Source organism: Oncorhynchus mykiss, chromosome 16, assembly GCF_013265735.2.
Source record: "Oncorhynchus mykiss isolate Arlee chromosome 16, USDA_OmykA_1.1, whole genome shotgun sequence".
NCBI classification, from domain to species: domain Eukaryota; kingdom Metazoa; phylum Chordata; class Actinopteri; order Salmoniformes; family Salmonidae; genus Oncorhynchus; species Oncorhynchus mykiss.
The window spans coordinates 40,459,478-40,484,191 of NC_048580.1; the positions used below are offsets into that span (position 1 = coordinate 40,459,478).

The following is a 24,714-nucleotide window of genomic DNA, read 5'->3' on the forward strand; positions in this document are numbered from 1 at the left end:
CAGAGGGGCTAACAGTATTCCCCATTTCTTCACTGTCTGACACACTGACCCACTGAACAAAACCAAAGACTCTTTTGTCTTCTTCCCAATCTGTCAATCAGACAGGCATGCCTAACATTCCACCTTCAGTCTCTCTGGGTTAAATTGGGTCTTCAGGGAAATAATTAGAAATGTAAACTAGTCTGTTTGTGCGTACAGTATTAGATAAAAAAAATATATATAGATTTTGTCAAAATCTGGTAGTTTGTACTTAGAATATGTATTTCAGGAATTGAACTTGTCTAGGGAGAATGCACCATAAATCAGCATTGCTAAATCCCACAAATGTAAAAGTGACCAGGTAAGCTGTACATTTTGAGCATGTTTATTGTAAAAGAACTCAATAAAAGTATTACAAAAACTGCAGGAGGACATTACAGTTGCAGACAATACAGGTATCTGTACGTCATTTCACTCATTTTCTGCAGTGCATTTCATTATAAACACAATGTACAGGTCACAGAAATATACATTTACAACACATAAGGCATTATTTCACGTGAATATACATGTCTCCCTTTTAAGAAAGCATTCAGTGCATTTTATCCATCGGAATAATATTCACTTTTGTATGACAGAACTACAAAACAAATACCAGTAATGGTTGGCCACTATTTCTCCAGCATTCAGATATAATAAGCAATGTTTTAACAGATAATAATCAAATAATGTATATATTTGTGTTTACTAGGGTTATTGTAGGAGATAAACATCTCTCATTGGTCTCTTCTCCTGGATTCCAGTGAGTAGCAGGAGTACTTTACGCGGCATACGTGCTCTGCCACCGTTGTGGTCACTTGTGCAAGTCTCTTCAGTATTGGACCTTCAAAATACTTATTTAAAATACTGGGATTGACCCTTCATTTCATACTGAAATGCTACAATACACTGCTCCCTTCTTGAAGCCCAATCATGGCATACTAGTATACACATTTAACACAGCACTGCACCTGTCTTAGACCAGGAACAAACCTTTATGTACAGCCCTTGTAGAGGGAGAGATGTTTTCCCCCCTGGTCTGTGTCGTGCATGTTACTGCATATCAGTTCATCTTGACGTGTAAAATGGCCGACCAACCATCTCACACCCAAACGGTAGTCGTGTTTTCTGGAGTTTGCTCCTGCCATGAACAAAAACCAAGCACGTTCACAGGTTTTGGTTACTATATTGCCGTAGATATTGAAACTGTGTTCCTGTATAATTACTCTATTACAGCACTACTATAAACGCATTCTTCATCAAGCCTTCAACGTCGTGTCACTGCTTGTGTTTTGTACCTTCTGTTGTTGAATGTACATCACAGCATCGTGGACCGTAACAAAGATGTGTTGTGGGTTCATGTAGTTCATCAGTCCACTGGAGGTTAGGATCCTCAGAACACTCTCTGTCGGGGAAGAGTACCTTCTATCAATGTTCTAGATCCCTCAAATTCAAATCTGGACCTCGAAGCCGACTGCTTTTTAAAAAAATGATTCCCTTCTAACCAGGGACTGATTTAGACCTTGGACACTAATTGGGTTCATTAAATGATCAGGTAGAACAGAAAACCAGCAGTAGTCAAGACCTCGTAGGGTAAGGTTTTACATGTTAGAACTTCAGTCAGTGCTGTAGATCTAGGGTCTGAACATTCCCCGTTCAACATTACATCACACGTCAGACTCCTGCTAGACATACGTTTGGATGATTTAACTTATTGCTATTGAAATGATCGTTATAGATTCATTTGTTGAACTTACCATTGCAATTGGCCAAATATATGCAAACCCCAACTTTCTGGCAGTCAATACACATCTGGAAAAAGAGGCATCGTTAATTCCACCGATACTAGAAGGAAAGATAACATACTGTAGAACAGTATGTTCGTCTAGCAGAAGGTACTGCACAACAAAATACTATATAGTTTATTTTTCTCACCTGTATGAAGAGTCTGGCTCCAGCAACATCGACAAAAATCACACTGCTGCAATCTATTAGTACTGCCTGGACTTCACTTTCAGCTGTTTCTGCAGAGACAACATTAGGGAAGGGAAAGGGGGATACCTAGTCAGTTGTACAACTGAATGCATTCAACTGAAATGTGTCTTACGCATTTGATTCCAACCCCTCTAAATCAGAGAGGTGTGGGGGGGCTGCCTTCATCGACATCCGTGTATTTGGCGCCCGGGGAACAGTGGGTTAACTGCCTTGCTCAGGGGTAGAACAACAGATGCTTACCTTGTCATCTCGGGGATTTGATCCAGCAACCTTTCGGTTACTGGCCCAATACTCTAACCACTAGTTCAGTGTATTACTGCTAGAGAGTTAAAGGCCCAATGCAGCCATTTTTATATCAATATCAAATTATTACTGGGTAACAATTAAATACCTTACTGTAATAGTTTTCCATACAAATTGACAAAAATACCTTGGGAGCAGTCTGAGTGGGGAGGGGAGAAACTTAAAACTGTTATTGGTTGAGAGTTTTGGAACTCTATTTGTTATTGGTCTATTAACCAATGAAAGCTGAAACTCCCGGCCATTGAAACAGGCTGATTAGAAGGTCCTGTCTAGATCACGCTGATCAGATTTTTTGAACACTTTGTTTGTTTCATCGGCTATTGTTCAATATGATACAATACACAAGAAAAACTGGGCCCTTACTTACAGTGCATTTGGAAAGTATTCAGACCCCTTGACCTTTTCCACAATTTGATACGTTACAGCCTTATACTAAAATCTATACACAATACCCCATAATGACGAAGCAAAAACAGGGTTTTCATTTTTTTTTGCAAATGTATTAAAAATAAAAAACAAATATACCTTACTTACATAAGTATTCAGACCCTTTGCTATGTGAATTGAAATTCAGCTCAGGTGCCTAGTGTTTCCACTGATCACACTTGAGAGGTTTCTACAACTTGATTGGAGTCCACCTGTGGTAAATTTTGCCGCAGGCCAAACTGAGCAATCGGGGGAGAAGGGCCTTGGACAGGGAGGTGACCATGAACCCGATGGTCACTCTGTGGAGATGGGAAAACCTTCCAGAAAGACAATCATCTTTGCAGCGCTCTACAAATCAGGTGTTTATGGTAGAGTGGCAAGAGGAAGCCACTCCTCAGTAAAAGTCACATGACAGCCCGCTTGAAGTGTTCCAAAAAGGCACCTGAATACTTTCCGAATGCACCGTAAGTAGTCCTGTACCCAGATTACATTACTGCAAAACTATATACAGTACTTTTATGTATTATCACTCACCAGATTTAAAGAACTCATTCTCAGATGAAAATGATGTGTTTGCGACACCTCTCTCCTGAAAAAAAAAAGACATTGCCAGTAAGTTATAGAACATATGTTTTGATATTTTCTAATGTACAAGATGTGATCTAGCCCAGATATAATGTGCAGTCTTACCACAGTGCTGACAGCCTCTCTTTCCCTCTTCTCCAGGGCCTTCCTGGCCTTCTCTCTACTGCGGATCCTCTCTGGGGTGAGGCCCAGCAGACGACTCATGTCCTCTCTGAAGAAGCTGCGGTTGCCGTAGTAGATAGGCCCGTTGTATGTCAGGATCTTTACACCTGGAACTTCATAGCACTAAGGAGAGGGGACAGAGAGAGGCAGGTTAACAGAGCACTCATCCCAAACATCACTTGTTGTGAGGTGTATTTTCTTTTTTAAAGAGTGCAGACAGAATTTGATTTTCTTGCTTCCCACCCTCCTCTTTTTTTAAACAGTTGAGTCATTTAGAAGACGCTGTAATTCAGTGCGGTTTGCAATAACTAAAGTAAGTTATAAAGTGTGTTTTCAAAGGGACATGGTGACACACCTACAGACGTTGATATAAAGCTCTGCTACCCGACATGTGCTCGACGGGCCCTGACATTATAAATTGGGTTAGGGCTATTTTTTTAAATCCATATCCATAACTAGGGTACAGGCAGGGCTCGAGGATCACTAAAGTTGATTGCTAACATTTTGAAGCTGAGCCATTTGCGCGTGCTCTGCTGCGCAGTAGAGTCATACCTGACTGACACCCTAAGAAAGTGTCAGAAGTGCTTCAACCTCGTCAAATATACGACAGGAGAGATTATGTCACAGAAAATAATAATGCTCCTTGAGTTTTGTCTGAGTTTAAAGGGACGAAAAGTAGCTAACAGCTAACTGCTCTCTAGTGTCTCTTCATTGACTCAGAGCCGCCATGAGCAGAGGGCACGTAGAGCGAGCTGCGCGCGAGTGACAGAGAGGAGCAGTACATGGATTTATTAATGGAGGAAGTTATTCCTGATTTCGGGTTTCGGGCAGAAGCAATCGGACCTCGGTAGGTTAGGACCTGAACATCACGGGCATTGGTAGGGCTCGGTTTTAAAATTCATGCCCGTGCAGCGCTCTACATTGATCACTGTCTGAAACTATGATACTAATGAGGGTTTCTCACGATTGCATCACATTAGCAGTTTTTACTTCACATCTACATCAAGAATCACTGGAAGTATTTGTATTGTGATTAATATGATATCTTTACAGACAGAAAAATATCTCTACGGTGTGAACAGGAGAATTCCTCTCACCTTGTTGTGGTTCTCTAAAGGTCTGTAGATCTCTGTGTTGCTCGCTCTGCCCAGCACGGAACACCCAGCCCTGAGGAAAACAGTGTTATTATTATGGGAGTGTATGCATACACTGAGTATACCAAACGTTAGGTACAACTTCCTAATATTTACTTGCACCTAGGGCTGTGGAGGTCAGAAAAATTTCGTCAGCTGGTGATTGTCAAGGAAATAACTGTCGGTCTCACGGTAATTGACCGTTAATTAACATAAACACATTTAGAATCTCCTGGCTTCAACACAGACTACAAGCCACTGATGCTGATCTTTGGAACATCTACATTTTAAAAAGTCTAATAAATCCATGCAATATAGCCTACACCTTCACAATAAATCCATTATTTATTTTAGACAGGTCTATAGAAGCATGATATGAAGAAAATGTAGTCTATTTCAGAAGAACAGAGTAGCATACTCGTGAGTTGTCCTTATTTTCTTTTTTTACTTTTTATTTAACCAGGTAGGCTAGTTGAGAACAAGTTCTCATTTGCAACTGCGACCTGGCCAAGATAAAGCAAAGCAGTGTGACACAGACAACAACACAGAGTTACACATGGAGTAAACAATAAACAAGCCAATATGTTAGGCCCTGCTCTGGCCATGACAAATGGCTGTGTCCTACACTAGGCAAAATTTGCATATAATTCGGTGGCATTATTTTATAGTAGGACGAATACAATTGAACAAGTTGAATACAATAGAAAATATATTTTCTCCAAACGATATGAGGGACATGCGCACATGCGGCTATTCTGCATGATGCGACTCTAATGATGATTTGAAAAAAGTTGCTTAAAAGGCAGAGTTTTTTTTGCGCAGGCTGTACACACTATATCAGTCACTCGACAAGCACTTGATAATGCCTAGATTTTCACGACGGCATCTCCTTTTTGTGGCTGTAATTTTCCCTAAAAAATCCATGCCTTTTACGGCCAATTGTCCGTTGTGTCCTTCTCCCTGAGTGCTGCCTGCTCCGAAGCACCTCTCACTCACATGGCTCATGTGGCTCTTCTCACAGGCTACAAGTGAAGACAGACATATCGGGGACGCAACTGCACTCCTCCTTTTCCAATTCCGAGGTGCATATCAGATCAGAACTTTTAGTTTAAAATGTTGATAAACTATTGGGCTATTTCTTCACATTATAAACGCAGCAATGCGCACACGGCAGTAGGCTATAAGTGCACATGTTTCATTAGCGGAAAACCATTATCAAAAATGCAATTATGCATGTAATGCTTTTATTATAAAGGTGCATTTTTATGGTGAAAATGATATTTTCCAAACTTGAAACTGACACGCTGCTTATGTATGCCAGTTAGGCTCTATACCCCTTGTAAAGCAGATTCATGTGCTTAATTTTAAGAAGTTATCTGGCCACTTTATTTGTGATATAAACCTTATTAAAACATATAGGCTTATGGGCTAGGCTACATGAGGTGTGCGATTATGATTATTATTATTATTATTATGACTGCGTGGCCACGCACGCCTCCAACTCAATCATCAAGTTTGCGGACGACACAACAGTGGTAGGCTTGATTACCAACAACGACGAGACGGCCTACAGGGAGGAGGTGAGGGCCCTCGGAGTGTGGTGTCAGGAAAATAACCTCACACTCAACGTCAACAAAACTAAGGAGATGATTGTGGACTTCAGGAAACAGCAGAGGGAACACCCCCCTATCCACATCGATGGAACAGTAGTGGAGAGGGTAGCAAGTTTTAAGTTCCTCAGCATACACATCACAGACAAACTGAATTGGTCCACTCACACAGACAGCATTGTGAAGAAGGTGCAGCAGCAGCGCAGCAGCCTCAGGAGGCTGAAGAAATTTGGTTTGTCACCAAAAGCACTCACAAACGTCTACAGATGCACAATCGAGAGCATCCTGGCGGGCTGTATCACCGCCTGGTACGGCAACTGCTCCGCCCACAACCGTAAGGCTCTCCAGAGGGTAGTGAGGTCTGCACAACGCATCACCGGGGGCAAACTACCTGCCCTCCAGGACACCTACACCACCCGATGTTACAGGAAGGCCATAAAGATCATCAAGGACATCAACCACCCGAGCCACTGCCAGAAGGCGAGGTCAGTACAGGTGCATCAAAGCTGGGACAGAGAGACTGAAAAACAGCTTCTATCTCAAGGCCATCAGACTGTTAAACAGCCACCACTAACATTGAGTGGCTGCTGCCAACACACTGACACTGTCACTGACTCAACTCCAGCCACTTTAATAATGGGAATTGATGGGAAATGATGTAAATATATCACTAGCCACTTTAAACAATGCTACCTTATATAATGTTACTTACCCTACATTATTCATCTCATATGCATACGTATATACTGTACTCTATATCATCGACTGCATCCTTATTTATGTAATACATGTATCACTAGCCACTTTAACTATGCCACTTTGTTTACATACTCACCTCATGTATATACTGTACTCGATACCATCTACTGTATCCTGCCTATGCTGCTCTGTACCATCACTCATTCATATATCCTTATGCACATATTCTTTATCCCCTTACACTGTGTATAAGACAGTAGTTTTGGAATTGTTAGTTAGATTACTTGTTGGTTATTACTGCATTGTCGGAACTAGAAGCACAAGCATTTCGCTACACTCGCATTAACATCTGCTAACCATGTGTATGTGACAAATAAAAATTTGATTAGATTTGATTTGAAAAGTTGAAAAAAAGGCATTGTTTCTCATGCTGGGCATCATAGGCAAGTAATATTATATAATTCACAAGTGATAGGCTAATATTGTCACCCATCAGACTATTCTTGATTTAATATTGTCTTTACATATACTAAATAATATACAGTGGGTAAAGTATTTAGTCAGCCACCAATTGTGCAAGTTCTCTCACTTAAAAAGATGAGAGAGGCCTGTCATTTTCATCATAGGTACACTTCAACTATGACAGACAAAATGAGAAAAAAAATCCAGAAAATCACATTGTAGGAGTTGTAATTTATTTATTTGCAAATTATGGTGGAAAATAAGTATTTGGTCACCTACAAACAAGCAAGATTTCTGGCTCTCACAGACCTGTATCTTCTTCTTTAAGAGGCTCCTCTGTCCTCCACTCGTTACCTGTATTAATGGCACCTGTTTGAACTTGTTATCAGTATAAAAGACACATGTCCACAACCTCAAACAGTCACACTCCAAACTCCACTATGGCCAAGACAAAAGAGCTGTCAAAGGACACCAGAAACAAAATTGTAGACCTGCACCAGGCTGGGAAGACTGAATCTGCAATAGGTAAGCAGCTTGGTTTGAAGAAATCAACTGTGGGAGCAATTATTAGGAAATGGAAGACATACAAGACCACTGATAATCTCCCTCGATCTGGGGCTCCACGCAAGGTCTCACCCCGTGGGGTCAAAATGATCACAAGAACGGTGAGCAAAAATCCCAGAACCACACGGGGGGACCTAGTGAATGACCTGCAGAGAGCTGGGACCAAAGTAACAAATGCTACAATCAGTAACACACTACGCCGCCGGGGACTCAAATCCTGCAGTGCCAGACGTGTCCCCCTGCTGAAGCCAGTACATGTCCAGGCCCGTCTGAAGTTTGCTAGAGAGCATTTGGATGATCCAGAAGAAGATTGGGAGAATGTCATATGGTCAGATGAAACCAAAATATAACTTTTTGGTAAAAACTCAACTCGTTGTGTTTGGAGGACAAAGAATGCTGAGTTGCATCCAAAGAACACCATACCTACTGTGAAGCATGGGGGTGGAAACATCATGCTTTGGGGCTGTTTTTCTGCAAAGGGACCAGGACGACTGATCTGTGTAAAGGAAAGAATGAATGGGGCCATGTATCGTGAGATTTTGAGTGAAAACCTCCTTCCATCAGCAAGGGCATTGAAGATTAAACGTGGCTGGGTCTTTCAGCATGACAATGATCCCAAACACACCGCCCGGGCAACGAAGGAGTGGCTTCGTAAGAAGCATTTAGAAAATCTTTGGAGGGAGTTGAAAGTCCGTGTTGCCCAGCAACAGCCCCAAAACATCACTGCTCTAGAGGAGATCTGCATGGAGGAATGGGCCAAAATACCAGCAACAGTGTGTGAAAACCTTGTGAAGACTTACAGAAAACGTTTGACCTCTGTCATTGCCAACAAAGGGTATATAACAAAGTATTGAGATAAACTTTTGTTATTAACCAAATACTTAATTTCCACCGTGATTTGCAAATAAATTCATAAAAAATTCTACAATGTGATTTTCAGGATTTTTTTTCTCATTTTGTCTGTCATAGTTGAAGTGTACCTATAATGAAAATTACAGGCCTCTCTCATCTTTTTAAGTGGTAGAACTTGCACAATTGGTGGCTGACTAAATACTTTTTTGCCCCACTGTATGTGTGAATGTTTTGGGGGATTTAGAATGGATCATTATCATGCACCTGTATCGAAAAAGGGGCAATGGTATAGCTTACACCTATAGAAAGCTTATCCTCCTCATTTTAATAGAGGACATCACACTGTTTGCTCACGCACTTACATAGCCTATAGAAATGTTGCGCAACATGAGCTCATGGGCTTTCATGAAGTGTTTGATTGGATTTTCGAAAACATTTGAATTGATGCCAGAGTGATTAGAGGGACAATAGAGTGCTAAGTACCAGGCAGTTAGCAAGTTTGGTAGGCTACTAATGACCATCAGCAGCATTAGAGCTTGGAGAAGCCAGATTACTGTGACTAAACGGTCACGTGGAATTTGACTGCCTTCATGACTTGTGACCGCCGGTGTGGCGTTATTACGGTCACAGCAACAGCTTTAGTTGTACCCCACCCTTTTGCCCACAGAACAGCCTCAATTTGTCGGGGCATAGACTCTACAAGGTGTCCAAAGCATTCCACAGGGATGCTGGCCCACGTTGACTCCAAAGCTTCTCACAGTTGTGTCAAGTTGGCTGGATGTCCCTTGGGAAGTGGAGCATTCTTGATACACACCGGAAACTGTTGAGCATGAAAAACCTAGCAGTGTTGTAGTTCTTGACACAAGCCAGTGTACCTGGCAACTACTACCATACTGTTTCGTATAGTCAGTGTATAGTGTTAGTCGACCAACAATATAATGTTCAAATCTCAAAAGTTAACTCTGGTTATGTTTACATTACATTTATTTAGCAGACACTCTTATCCAGAGCATAGATAGATTTTCATACTTGTCCCCCAAGGGAATCGAACCCACAACCTTGGTCTTGCAAATACCATGCACTACCAACTGAGCCACTGTATCAATTCTACCTTTGGTGAGTGTATCAAGTTCATATCACAGGTTTATGATGGATATTAATTTGTCCCTATGAGAGACAGTAATCCACAGTGCTCTACTCTAGAGACTTAAATTCCGGCACACAGCGGTCTCTAGAGAATTGCATCACATTATTAGAAGGCATAGTTATAGTTTCGCTAATGATTATTGTTGCTGATGAATGCAGAAATTGAATTAGTACAGATGTAATAACAAATTGTACGCATATACTGTAGAAGTACACAGGCGGTTACGCTTGGCTAGACATTGGTTACATTTAGCAATAGTAACCTGTACAGTTCCAACGGCTGTAGCTCTTACGGAAACATTGATACACTGTGTCTGTGTTGTCAGTGTTGAGAGGGGCGAAGGCATAGCGTACCTCTGTGTGCGACAGATGACTGTCATCATCGAGAAGACCACTCCAATAGCCAGACCCATATCGACATTCAGGACCACAACAGACAGCCAAGTCACCAGCCACACTACCTGCAAAACACATACAGTACAGTCCATATAAGGTCACAGATATGCAGGCCACATTGGTTCACAGGGGTTGATCACTAAACCACTTTCCCAAAAGTGGTATATTTATACAAATCAATGGTAACACTGAGAGACTTACGAAGTCAATCTTGCTGACTCGCCAGAGGTCTGGCAGGTCCTGGAACTGTAGAAACATCTGCCTGAGGCTGGTGACATTGATACAGGCCAGCACTGCCTAGGGAGAGAGGTAACGCAGGGTGGATCAGGACATTACGAGTAAATGACTCGGACGACGAGTGCACTTAATTTCGTTTTATGCCCTTTTGTTTGCACAAACTAGCTAAAGTCTGTATGCCTCCACCTTTTAGTAGACACACACTGACTCACCTTGGGCAGGAAGTAGAAGAGAGGTCCAATCAGCAGTAGAACTATCAGAACCACCAGACTGGTGAACAAGCCAGAGAGCTGAACGGACAGAGAGACAGAGAACATTAAAGGAATGAATGTATCATCATGCCAGAAGCACATGGCGAGGCAGACAAATAGGGCATCGAGAAAGTCATCCATACAGATTCAAGTAAAGACAAAGCCTGGAAAGTAGGCTTGATGTAAAGTAGTGTGTACCTGTGTGAATCCCCCAGAACTCTCCAGGATGTTGGTGGTGGCCAGAGTGGCTGAGCTGGGGAAACAGGTGAAGAGAGACGACACTGTGTTGGAGATACCATGGGCCAGGAGCTCCTGGAGAAACAAGGCAAACATGATGACAATGATGTTGATGATGACAACGACGATGATGATGATGATGGTAATGGTGATGACAACGCTTGTCCTTAAAGATGGACTTTCTTGTCACAGCTCACAGATTACACACACAGAAGTCACATTAAATGTGTAATGTACACGGAGACCAGATTTGAGTGAGTATTGATTTTCCAGCACTACTGAATCATATTAGTCGAGGACCACTGTAGCCTACCTGGTTGGGTTGGATGGAGTAGCCGTGCTTGTCTGCGTAGATCATTGCCAGTGAGACGGACACAGCATAACCCACGAACGTAATGGCGACCGTGTCTCCAGCGACCTCAGGCAACTTGTGCAAGGCAGGCATCCGTGGACTAGGGAAGCTACACAGTCAAAACACTGTCAAAACTTGACACTCACTCTCTGTTTATAATGGTTCATTTCTCTTTTAAAATAAGGTAAATTATGATGATGATGATGATGTCACTAGATGGAGATGCTCAGTTAGTGGATACCTTACCCTGCAGGAATGTGTCCCACTATCTGAACGTCATAGTTTGAGTCCAGAGAGGAAGCATAGGCCACTCCTGTAGCTATTATCACCTGAGAAAGAGAGGCATCAAATTGAGATATAACACACCAATAAGCACGTCACAAACGTTACAGCTACACAGAGCTACATTGAACATGACCAGTATTATAATAGCTGTTCTCTTCGTGACTGACCGTGAGGATCTCTACGGGGATGGGTGTGCGTAGGTACTGTCGGAATCTCATGTTGACTTCTTTGACCGGTACCAGGATGGCCAGACACACCAGGGAGGTCAGTAGCTCAGCCATGTTGGTTTGGGGAAGGTTCTCTATGACAGACGCAAGGGTCTGGAGGACACAGACAGGGGGGAAGGAGTTAACACACACACGTCACCATCTCACAATGATGGGTTTCATCGGGCCATGTTGGTGTGGGGCGGATTATAGTGAAGAGAGGAGCAACTCTTTCAATTGTCTCTTCCCACAACCCGGTGTTTATGATTGTCAAGTGTCTCTTACAAGGTTAAATTTAACCTAGTGAGGTTTTGAGAGCTCCCTCAGTTATTTTATTTGAGACTTCTTCTCTCCTTCAGAGAACCTGGGTTATGATAGTAAACCGTTTTTATTAGAATTCCGCAACATACTGGAGCTCTAAACCACTGTAAACTGAACACTGTATCATCCTGATCATTGTCACTTCTCCAACTGCTGACCTTGAAGAGTGAGAAGGGGCCGGTGTGGCGGGGGAGCCGCAGTCCCAGCATGCTTTGCAGCTGTGAGATGGTGACGTGGAAGGCTGCAGCGCTGGTGAATGCCTTGACGATGGGCTCTGACAGGTATGTAGAGAGGAAACCCAGCTGTAGCCCAAACATACAGAGCTGTGAAACAAACAACATTTAGTCAGGACTACAACATCTAAACACTATAGAAATACCATTCCATCTACAGGGCCATGCCATCTTAAACTTGTCCTTTACCTTGCTTCCTGCTTAAAACATCATAGGGAGGTGAGGAGAGCAGCTCTTCTGATCTTGGCCTCCAATGCTCTCCTCGCTTCCCTCTGAAGTTTTGAGACGGAGATGAGGAGAGGATGCAGGGAATCGAGGGAAATAAATACTTTTGAGATTCAACCAGAGAGAACTCTATGTATCACTCACCATCATGATCCCTGAGAGTAGGGCTACAGCGGAGGCAACCCCAATCCTCTGGGCCTCAAAGTCTGCAGCCTCTGGACTGGAGGAGTTGAGCTGTAGAGGGGTGGGCACCAGCTGTTCCACCACTGAGCCTGTCATCAGGCTCACCACTGCAAAGGTACCTGGGAAACAGACACAGCTAGTCTGTGATTCAACCGCTCAGTACCACTACCAAAACAGCCACGTGGCGGCTCAACAACACAGCAATGAAGCAACTCAGCATCAGTGTGAGCACAGATGCAACGGAAGTGTTTTGGTGAACTAGGCTCTGTTCATATACAATGCATTTGGAATGTAATCAGACCCCTTCAGTTTTCCACATTTTGTTACGTTGCAGCCTTATTCTGAAATGGATTTAAAAAATGTTTTCCTCATCAATCTGCACACAATACCCCACAATGACAAAGCAAAGCAGGTTTTTTGAAATGTTAGCACATTTATTACAAATAAAAAAACAGAAATACCTTATTTACATAAGTATTCAGACCCTTTGCTATGAGACCTGAAATTGAGCTCAGGTGCATCCTGTTTCCATTGATCATCCTTGAGATTTTTCTACAACTTGATTGGAGTCCACCTGTGGTAAATTCAATTGATCAGACATGATTTGGAAAGGCACACCCCTGTCTATAAAGTCCCACAGTTGACTGTGTGTGTCAGAGCAAAAACCAAGCCATGAGGTCAAAGGAATTGTCCTTAGAGCACTGAGACAGGATTGTGTGGAGGCACAGATCTGGAGAAGGGTACCAAAACATTTCTGCAGCATTGAAGGTCCCCAAGAACACAGTGACCTCCATCATTCTTTAATGGAAGAAATTTGAAACCGCCAAGACTCTTCCTACACCTGGATGCCCGGCCAAACTGAGCAATCGGGGGAGAAGGGCCTTGGTCAAGGAGGGCCGATGGTCCCTCTGACAGCGCTCCAGAGTTCCCCTGTGGAGATGTGAGAAGCTTCCAGAAGGTTCTCCCATCAGCACCAGACGGAAGACACTCCTCAGTAAAGTTTCAAGGTTCATATATGGTTGTGCGCCAGTGCACTGAGAAAAACGATCTAGTTGCCACTCCTGAACGGAGGAAAAAGCACCAACTGTGCCATGTACATCTGCACCCTATTATGCACGTTCCTCCGTTCCTCTGGCGCCGAGGAGTGGGAGTCCACAGAGGACGGTAAAACCTGTTCTTTTGGCCAGTACAGTTACACCGCTGGGTTCTTCTCCTTTGTCATGCTATGTCCGCGCATGGTGAGGAGGATGTCCCTGGTCCCGACGATTGAGTACTACAGGGTAGATAGAAAAATTCACTGGATGTTTCGGATAGCCTTCTCGCTCATGTAGCTGCTCATAGGCGAGACGAGTCAGTTGGTCTGACTCTGAGTTTTACAGTTTTGTTTTCTGATACGCAAACACGTACAAACTTGATGGAACACGATATTGGCACTAGGGATGCTGGCCCCATCCGTCAGCGGTTCTATAGAGTTTATTCAGAGAAACGGCGTTGTCTGGATGCCGAGATCAGGTACATGCTGGAGAGTGATATTGCAGAGCCTTCTTTCTCCAGCTGGGCTTCTAAATGTATCTTTGTCAGTAAACTGGATGGGACAAACATATTTTGTATGGACTACCGTAAGGTAAACAGTGTCACTAAGCCAGATTAATTTCCTCTTCCTCGGATAGAGGACTGTGTTAATCAGGTCGGAGCAGCGAAGTTTGTGAGCAAGTTTGACCTATTAAAGGGCTATTGGCAGGTGTCACTGACGTGTAGGGCACATGAAATCTCTGCCTTTGTTACACCTTCAGGTCTGTACTCGTATTTGGTTATGAGTTTCAGCCTTACGCACCTGCCACTTTTCAGCGCCTTATGAACAGGGTTGTCTCCGGTCTTGTTGGGTGTACTGTTTATCTGGACGATGTAGTGGTTTATGCAGATACTTGGGAGGAGCATCTGGCCCGTAATCAAGTTTTGTTTGACTGCCTGGCTGCGGGTCACCTCCCTATCAAATTAGCTAAGGGTGAGTTTGCTCAGGCGACCATTACGTACTTTGGTAAGGTGGTTGGGCAGGGCAAGGTGCATCCTTTCCGAGCTTAAGTGGTAGCTATTGATGCTTTTCTACCGCCAACCACTAAAAAGGAACTGATGCGTTTCTTGGGAATGATTGGTTATTACTATCGTTTGTGTAGGAACTTCTCTACCTTGGTCGCTCCCCTGACAGATTTGCTGAAAGCTAAGACGGTTTATGTCTGGTCCCCTCTCTGTCAACCTCAACTTCGGTGCTGGCTGCTCCTTGCGTGTGGATGTGAGTCACGTGCAGGTGGATGCGAGTCACATGGAGGTAGGTGCAGCCCTGCTGCAAGCAGATGTGTCTGATGTTGAGAGGCCTGTTAGTTGATTTTCCAAGAAGTTGAACCATTATCAGTTGAACTACTCCGTGGTGGAAAAAGAAGCGCTAGCACTCATATGGGTGCTACAACACTTCGAGGTGTATGTCGGGTCGGATGTAGTTTGCTGGGGCAGTGGGGTAGCGTTTACTAGGACAGTATTTTGTTTGCGTTTATGTATGCTTGGTTGCTGTGGTGTTCCCGGATCCTTGGTGGTCCCTGGTTTTATGGATAGGAGTGTGACGAACCTCCCACTCTGTCTGCCTAATTTTTTCTCTTTGCTCTTGTTTTCCTTAATAGGATGTTGGTGGACGGAACTGGGAGGGTCGTCTGCGAAATGGGACACACATGGGCTCAGGTGTGTCCCGGGGATTAATACAGTCGTGGCCAAAAGTTTTGAGAATGGCACAAATATTAAATTCCACAAAGTTTGCTGCTTCAGTGTCTTTAGATATTTTTGGCCAATGTTACTTTGGAATACTGTAGTATAATTACAAACATTTCATAAGTGCCAAAGGCTTTTATTGACAATTACATGAAGTTGATGCAAAGAGTCAATATTTGCAGTGTTGACCCTTCTTTTTCAAGACCTCTGCAATCCGTCCTGGCATGCTGTCAATTAACTTCTGGGCCACATCCTGACTGATGGCAGCCCATTCTTGCATAATCAATGCTTGGAGTTTGTCAGAATTTGTGGGTTTTTGCTTGTCCACCCGCCTCTTGAGGATTGACCACAAGTTTTCAATGGGATTAAGTGTTGGGGAGTTTCCTGGCCATGGACCCAAAAGATCAATATTCTGTTTCCTGAGCGACTTAGTTATCACTTTTGCCTTATGGCAAGGTGCTCCATCATGCTGGAAAAGGCATTGTTCGTCACCAAACTGTTCCTGGGTGGTTGGGAGAAGTTGCTCTCGGAGGATGTGTTGGTACCATTCTTTATTCAAGGCTGTGTTCTTAGGCAAAATTGTGAGTGAGCCCACTTCCTTGGCTGAGAAGCAACCCCACACATGAATGGTCTCAGGATGCTTTACTGTTGGCATGACACAGGACTGATGGTAGCGCTCACCTTGTCTTCTCCGGACAAGCTTTTTTCCAGAAGCCCCAAACAATCGGAAAGGGGATTCATCAGAGAAAATGACTTTACCCCCGTCCTCAGCAGTCCAATCCCTGTACCTTTTGCAGAATATCAGTCTGTCCCTGATGTTTTTCCTGGAGAGAAGTGGCTTCTTTGCTGCCCTTCTTGACACCAGGCCATCCTCCAAAAGTCTTCGCCTCACTGCGCGTGCAGATGCACTCACACCTGCCTGCTGCCATTCCTGAGCAAGCTCTGTACTGGTGGTGCACCGATCCCGCAGCTGAATCAACTTTAGGAGATGGTCCTGGCACTTGCTGGACTTTCTTGGGCTCCCTGAAGCCTTCTTCACAAGAATTGAACCGCTCTCCTTGAAGTTCTTGATGATCCGATAAATGGTTGATTTAGGTGCAATCTTACTGGCAGTAATATCCTTGCCTATGAAGCCCTTTTTGTGCAAAGCAATGATGACGGCACGTGTTTCCTTGCAGGTAACCATGGTTGACAGAGGAAGAACAATGATTCCAAGCACCACCCTCCTTTTGAAGCTTTCAGTCTGTTATTTAAACTCAATCAGCAAGACAGAGTGATCTCCAGCCTTGTTCTCGTCAATACTCATACCTGTGTTAACGAGAGAATCACTGACATGATGTCAGCTGGTCCTTTTGTGGCAGGGCTGAAATGCAGTGGAAATGTTTTTTGGGGGATTCAGTTCATTTGCATGGCAAAGAGGGACTTTGCAATTCATTGCAATTCATCTGATCACTCTTCATAACATTCTGGAGTATATGCAAATTGCTATCAAACAAACTGAGGCAGCAGACTTTGTGAAAATTAATATTTGTGTCATTCTCAAAACTTTTGGCCACGACTGTACACCTTTCCCCCATATATCCAGGAGACACACTCTTGGTTTTGGTTGTGGCATTTTAGGGCTTCTTTGTGGTTGTTTATTTTGGCACCTCTCAACACCCATCATTATCACCATCTATGCACGCATCCACTCACTTACGCTACTGACTACACACACCATTGTTACTTGGATATAGTTCACTTTATGTATGTTTCTTATTTCTTTAACTCTGTGTTGTCTCCCTCTTTGTTACCGGCTACGAGCCGGTTCGTAACAAAAGGAACTTGACAGCCCGCTTGGAGTTTCCCGAAAGGCACCTAAAGACTCTGAGACCATGAGAAACAAGATTCTTTGGTCTGATGAAACCAATGCCAAGAGTCACGTCTGGAGGAAACTCCATCCCTACGATGAAGCATAGTGGTGGCAACATCATGCTGTGGGGATGTTTTTCAGCGCAGGAAATGGGAGACTAGTCGAGGGATCGAGGGAAAGATGAACGGAGCAATGTACAGAAAGATCCTTGATCAAAAACTGCTCCAGAGCACTCAGGACCTCAGACTGAGGAGAAGGTTCACCTTCCAACAGGACAACAACCCTAAGCATACAGCCAAGCAAGACAAAGCAGGAGTGGCTTCAAGACAAGTCTCTGAATGTCCTTGAGTGGCCCAGCCAGAGCCCGGATTTTAACCCGATCAAACATCTCTGGAGAGACCTGAAAATAGCTGTGCAGCAACGCTCCCGATCCAACCTGACAGAGCTAGAGAGGATCTGTAGATAAGAATGGGAGAAACTCCTCAAATCTAGGTGTGCCAAGCTTGTAGCCTCACACCCAAGAAGACTTAAAGGTGTAATCGCTGTCAAATGTGCTTCAACAAAGTACTGAGTAAAGGGTCTCAATACTTCTGTAAATGCTTTTTCATAATGGGGTATTGTATGTAGATTGATGATGAAAAAAAAAACAGATTTAACCAATTCTAGGATATGGCTGTAACGTAAAAAAATGTGGAAAAAGTCAAGGGGTCTGAATACCTTCCGAATACTCTGAATACAGTCCCTAGTATAAAGGGAATAAATTATATATTTTTAGCAACCGATATTCACAATCTACTCCACATTGAATTTCAAAAACAACTAAGCTGTCTTGATTGCGTAATTATTCACTCCCCAGAGTTAATTCATGCCTACATACACAGATTTGAAATCATTGGCCACTCTTAATAAATAGAACACTAGTCACTTTAATGATGTTTACATATCTTTCATTACTTATCTCATATGTATATATACAGTATTATATACTATCTACTGTATCTTAGTCTATGCCACTCTGACATTGCTCATCCATATATTTATATATTCTTAATTCCATTTCGTTACTTAGATTTGTGTGTATTAGGTATTTGTTGTGAAATTGTTAGATATTACTTGTCAGATATTGCTGCACTGTCGGAACTAGAAGCACAAGCTTAACATCTGCTAAACACTTGTATGTGACCAATACAATTTGGTTTGATGGTGGGAGCACCTCCGGCAGCCATTACAGCAGGTAATCATTTTGAATAAGATTCTACTAACTTTGCACAACTCTTAGGGAAACATTTATCTATTGTTTTTGTCAAAATTTCTCAAGCACAGTAAATGTGGTTGTGATTCATTGATGGACAGCAATATTCAAACCTTGTCTCTGGACTAAGGACTAAGACTGGACCACTCAGGAACACTCCACACTTCTTGGAAAGCCATTCTAGTGTGTCTTTGGCATTAAAATGTGTGTAATTGTCCCACTGAAAAATAAAACTCTATCCCAAGGTTTTCAAAAGACTGATATCTGGATTTCCTCTAATTCTCTACATGGGCTTTACTCCTTTCATATTTATTTTTCTCCTGACAAACTCCCCAGTACCTGACGGTGGCAAGCATACCCTTAACATGAAGCTGACACAATTTTAGTCATGTTTAGATTCATTTTATGGCAGCAAAATGTGAAGACTGTTCAAGGGTTGTATAGGCTTTCACTAGGCACTGTTTATACTGCTCTTTTTGTGTGTGTGTGTGTGTGTGGGGGGGGGGGGGGGGGGGGGATCTTTTAAGCCCTCTTGCAACCTTACCTGCACACCTATATACCCTGTTTTTATCTGTACTTCGTCTTTCACTTGTCTTTTGTGTGTGAATAACTCTAACTAAAACTAAAAAAACTATGATGATTAACTTTGACTTTAGCTCAGGGGACTAACACAGTCTTATGGGGCGGTGGAGACCCTGGTTCAAACCCAGTAGCTGTCACACAGATACCCATGGCAGAGGATTTATCTCAGGCACATTGTGCGTCCTATCCATATCCATTTGTCAGGCTCCAGTCCTAAATGTATAATATCAGCGTGTGTATACCAGTGGATACATGCCGTCCTGTGCCAAACAGCATGTAGAGAACCACAGGGAAGAAGGAGGTGTAGAGGCCATAGATGGGCGCCACTGACGTCAGTAAGGCAAAGGCCATACCTGTTTTCAGGAAGAGAAACAAGATATTAGGCAACTATCAGTTGCCATCACATACACCCATGGCTACATGAGTAATTGGTGTCATCTTTAGATAAAAAGGCTTTGATCTCGTGGTAAATAATGTTGGCAATAAATGCTATGAAATAACACCTGCTATTACTGTATAACTACTTTCAACGCTGGTATTTTCTTGACTCCTTTATCTGAATAAACCATGGGGGTGTAACATCCATTGAGATTACATTTTTGAGGTTCCATTTTTCCTGTCAAGCTCAGATGATAATACATTTTAAAACAAGTTTTACATTTTGTAACAAGATTGTTTTGTACATTGTGTGTGTGTGTGAATGGCATATTGTAAAAATATACGTTCAAATGTATAAATAATCTGGGCTCTGTGCTATCCGGGATCCGTAGGAGGTCCATACTCCATTGAAGGTGACATTTGAAATGGTTAATGTAAGGATTAGGTTTAGGGTTAGGGTAAGAGTATGGGTTAAGGTTGGGGTTTATAGTGTAGGGACGTCCCCAAGGAACCGGATAGCATTGACCAATTATCTGGAGTTAACAAAAAGTCCATATTTGAAGGTGTTTATTTTGTTTACATTAGCAATTTGACTAAATCTTTTTAAAATCAATCAAACACGCGATTGATTACTAATTACTGCCAAAACAGTGACACGTGGGAAATTAAACGTCATCACAGAATTGGGGAAAAGTTGTAACAAAATAGTTTGTAAAGATGGTACATCGACATCAATTTACTACAGTAAACCTTTGCTCACAATATTAACTTAAAAATGTACTCACCTTGTGGAATGTGAAGTATACCGACTGTTAGTCCCGCTATTGTATCACCTAACATCCATTTTTTCAGCCTGTACTTCGGCAGCCAGTTAAAAATGGGAACTCGTTCCCTCAACAGGTGAAGGCATGCTGCACGGGAACACCTGCACCGTTCCGCGATCTTCTCCCGAAAACGTTGACCACCTCCACGGGGCTTGTCCTCGGTACCGTACGACTGTCTGAACCGGTCCTCGGTGTAAATATTTCGGTACACAGCCACTGAAGCGCTCATCTTGTCCTCCAGGTGAGTGTTTACGTTGCCTTTGTTGAAACTAGTAGAAATCTGAGAAGATGAGGCAGAAAATATGCGGTCGCTACTGCTTGTCATATATAGTAGGAATCTGTCTCTAGTTTGACACCAGAAACCATCGAATTGTCCTGTCTAGTGTTAGGCAGCCAATGACATGGCTCAATGCCGAAACTTTTTGTTATTGTGTTGAACTTTCTTTGGGGTTTCTTTCTTAGCCTACATCCTTGTCCCTGGCAGAGACCCCATAAAGGTGTGCTTGTGTCCAACGTTTGTGTTGATGGATGTCTGGTCCATAACAATCTGCAGGGTCCTACTGCTACCAGCTTTATGCTTCAGAAAAAGAAAAAAAAATGTGACCCATACTCTATTCCTCCTTTCCTGCTATTACACAAACCACCCCCATAGATTGACTTCACAAGACACACACCCACAGTATACTTAACTATTCAAAGAGCCTGGCTTCCCCTTAAAAGTCATACAATGTACAGCTCTGTGTAAAACTCCACTGAGATCAAAGTGGTATTGTTGCTAAAGTGGAGGTATAGTGTAACCTCTAACCATATCTATTAGCAATTATAAGTGGTGGCCATTTCCGAGAAGGGTTGATTTCTGTATAATAGCCCTTGTCTCTGGGGGTGTCTAAATCACCATAGTCCATAGGGAATAGGCCTGGGGAAACCCTGTGTTTGTCACTGCCCATACATAATTAGGCTGGAACGGAAAAGAGAGACAAGAGAACCCTGTTCTGTGAAATGTAATCAGACACGTTGAGCTGCTTGCGGTCCATTGATCAAAACACACCTTGACTCGAATGACGAGTGAGCGTTTTTGTGTGCGATGAAGTTCTCCTCTGATTTTCAGAGAGAGATAAGAGAGGAGTCAAACATATATCTTTCTTTGTCAGATTTGACACTTTTCAGACATTTACCAAAATTATTATTATTATCTCCAGTTTGGAAGTAGTGTAGCGAGCTTTGCTATTGCAATTCGGTAATTAAAAAAAAGTTTTTAGCAGTTGTGGGTAAAAAAAAGTTGTTCGAAGTTGTGACGCAGATAATTCATGGATGCGTTTTTCTAGCACGTCCAGATTGAAGCAGTCGTATTCAAAATATCCTCCGTCATCAGAAATGGGTGGCAGTTTCCCCTGTCCATTGAGTCAGGAGAGTGAACGTGTCTGTTGAGCAGCAGAGTGAGTGAACGTGGTGTAGGTCACTAAGCTTGGCTAACACCACCAAATCCCACTGCATTATAGGCTAGTGTATTCAATGAGGGAGTGGAAGATTGCAATCTAATAAGCGGTTGTTCAATAAGAACCTAGTGAAAAAGAAACAATGATACAATGTAAAACGGAGGGAGGATTTATTTTTGGTTAAAACCCAGTGTTGTGCCCGATGAATGAATGAGCTCCACCCTGCCAAAGTGGAAAGTGGTGCTGGGCTCCAAGTCCGTGCAGAGGCACACACATCCAGGGCACCAGGCACAGGCCACGTCTTTTCACTGTCGTACGTGCACACAGACCAGGCCAACACACAGTAATGATGCTAGTGGCGAAACGTTTGGGCTTGAACCTGGACAAATGTTCAGTGACGTGACCTCACATATACTTAAAAAAAATAGAGAAGTTTGACCTGAGACTAACGGCCTATGCTAATGAGATTTCTGGGCACCCTCACCCTAACTAATTTCAAAGAGCTATTTGAGAGAATCTCTAAAAGGTCAAATTTGGTGGCCCCCATAAATGTCCATATTTTCTTGCAATGATGTTATTAACATTGATGTTACATAAAGTGAGCAAAAGATCATGTTATGAAATCCCTTTTTGTTTTTACCACATTGTTATTTCATGGGTGAAAGCAAATTGCTCAATAAGCTGAGTGAAGCTTTGGAGCCAAGGAGGGTTTGGGGCCAGACATGGGGGTCTTACAATACGATGCATAAAGAGTGTAGACTGGATACATTCCAAATTGTGTCTCCACTTTAAATTAACAAAATAAACAGCAAAGTGGTGCCCATGGAGGGATGTTTTTCTTCTGAAAATCCTGCATTACTATAATTTGTGTGTGTGTGTGAGGAATGTGTCCATTGTGTTGATCAGCTCTAGAGAATTTCTGAACACACTGACGGCGTGGTGTTGTCTTGTGGCTGTTTAAACAAGATATTAATCAGCAGTGAAAAGGAACAATGTGTTGAATGGAAGAGGATATGAAGCATGGTCTGGTTAACCCCCAAAGCTAGACTGCTTTCCAAAGACATAGACTTGTAGACAGGTCACAATAACGCTTAAACAATGACAATGTAAATACCAGAGTGACAGACTGATCCATAAGGGCGAGCTCATGTTTACAATTGAATCAAGATGGACATCCAAATGAGTTTACAGTACATTCCGTTACTAAGTCACAACTGACAAGCAATGAAAAATTGAATTGTATGTTTTAATACTTAAAAAGCATTTGTGAAGCATCTAGCCTATGGTAGTGTTCAGTGTTTCCCCTAGTATTTTTTTTCAGCAGCAGTGGCTAAGGGGGTGGGGCTCTTCGCAGCGGGGGGTTCCAGATACATGCCCCAGAGGATTTTTTTGTTGTTGTTCAACCACATTGAGAAGGTCCCTTCTGCTGACCTTTAAAAAATACATTCTAGTTCAAAATGCATGAAAATGTAATTATGTTGGCACCATCTGAAACATAATCAATGCACGCCACTGCACTGTAGGGAGATGATGAGGAGTAACAGGTGTCTGTGTGCTCGTGGCTCTCATTCGCACCTCTGCTTGCTCTGTTTGCTACAAATATGTGTTGCAACTTGTCACTCTGATCTTAAAGGAATAGTGCAACATTTGTATGTCTCTGTGTGCAGTTGGAAGGAAGTTGAAGGCAGTTTCGTGAGCCATTGCTAACTATGACTGGAAGTCTACAGGAACAGCTAGCATGCTAGCTGGCTAAGGCTAGTTAGCAATTGCGCTAACCCTGGTTAGCACCTTCCTTCAAACTGCATACAGAGACATAAACATTGTATCCATGATTTCATTAGCCTCTAGGTAAGAAGAAAAAGGGCTTAGTTTGCAAAATATATATTTTTCTTTATTTTGGGGAGTGGCGGCAACGATTTAGCAGGGGAAACAGTGTTTATGAAGATTTTCTGAATGCTCTATAAAGCTTTTCTAAGTTGTGGTTTGTTTAAAGTGGGACCCCATTATTTCAATAGAGGGGGATTTTTTTTATTTTGAAGATGCGTAATCATTATTTGTATGAAACAAAGTCTTGGAACAGAAAAGACTGGTGTGGGGAGTTCTGAGGGTTGTACGAAAATAGTCTTAGATGGCTTGGCAAGCGTTATGCTTGGCGGAGTCTTCCTATGATCGCACTTTCCTTGTTGCGTAAACATGAATTACATTATTTAAAAAAGATCTCATCCACCCGTGCTGTCTCCTCCATCTCCTCCTTAGTGAGTGTGTGTGTGTGTGTGTGTGTTTGCCTGCATGCATGTCCTCAGTGTGTGTCCTCCTCTGTCTTGCTCCCCCTGGGTTAAGAAGGACTGTTATGCGCAGGGTTTTTCCATTCTTCTCTGCCTGGGAGGGGTCGTGACTCTCCAGTGATTTTGTGTGCTATAGTTCCTCCTATTGTTGCTTATCTCCTTTATGGTGACCCCCCCCCCCCCCCCCCCTCCCTCCCCGCAGTGGCTCTGTCCTTTGGATCTGACCTTGTCTATGAGGATGGCGGGCCTGGCGGGAGGCGGGGATGGCGGGCCCACCTCTCCTGCCTAGGCCTCATGTCCCTGTCTCGTCCAGGTCTCGTCTCCTTGCTGTACCTCTCCCATCCCTTTCCTCTCACTTACTCCCCATGCGCCTCTCCTCTCCATCCCATTTGGGCCCAGCACACCACTTTGTTTGGTTTTTATCTACTCCTTTATCCGTCCTTGTCCGTCATGTATCTGCTGATTGT

At 43.0% G+C, this 24,714-nt stretch overlaps 2 protein-coding genes across 2 annotated transcripts in view; one reads left to right on the plus strand and one right to left on the minus strand.

The window, feature by feature from the left end:
• Positions 1–352: 352 nt before the first annotated feature.
• slc26a10 (solute carrier family 26 member 10) lies at positions 353–21,336 on the minus strand. Its single transcript, XM_021565860.2, has 18 exons — positions 20,488–21,336; positions 19,567–19,677; positions 12,843–13,000; positions 12,399–12,563; positions 11,881–12,033; positions 11,675–11,757; positions 11,390–11,537; positions 11,038–11,151; positions 10,801–10,878; positions 10,553–10,648; positions 10,310–10,416; positions 4,587–4,656; positions 3,433–3,612; positions 3,277–3,331; positions 1,954–2,042; positions 1,776–1,830; positions 1,317–1,423; positions 353–1,159 (listed from the first exon to the last, which is right to left on the minus strand). The coding sequence occupies exons 1-18, from the start codon at positions 20,849–20,851 to the stop codon at positions 1,121–1,123; spliced, it is 2,172 nt and encodes a 723-aa protein (XP_021421535.1). The 5' UTR covers positions 20,852–21,336; the 3' UTR covers positions 353–1,120.
• sp5l (Sp5 transcription factor-like) overlaps positions 20,635–24,714 on the plus strand; it is a 45,338-nt gene continuing 41,258 nt past the window's right edge. Inside the window, exon 1 of the mRNA XM_036946878.1 lies at positions 20,635–20,767. The gene's annotated coding sequence lies outside the window, so the exon portion shown is untranslated. The remainder of the gene's footprint in view (positions 20,768–24,714) is intronic.

Bases quoted from the DNA above. Each gene is read 5' to 3' on its own strand.
- slc26a10 (XM_021565860.2), bottom strand. From the start codon at position 20,851: ATGACAAGCAGTAGCGACCGCATATTTTCTGCCTCATCTTCTCAGATT. The intron at 12,034-12,398 runs GTCAGCAGTTGG...TGTGTCCTCCAG, and splicing joins GCCCCTTCTCACTCTTCAAG to ACCCTTGCGTCTGTCATAGA. The intron at 4,657-10,309 runs GTACGCTATGCC...TGTTTTCCTCAG, and splicing joins GTCATCTGTCGCACACAGAG to GGCTGGGTGTTCCGTGCTGG.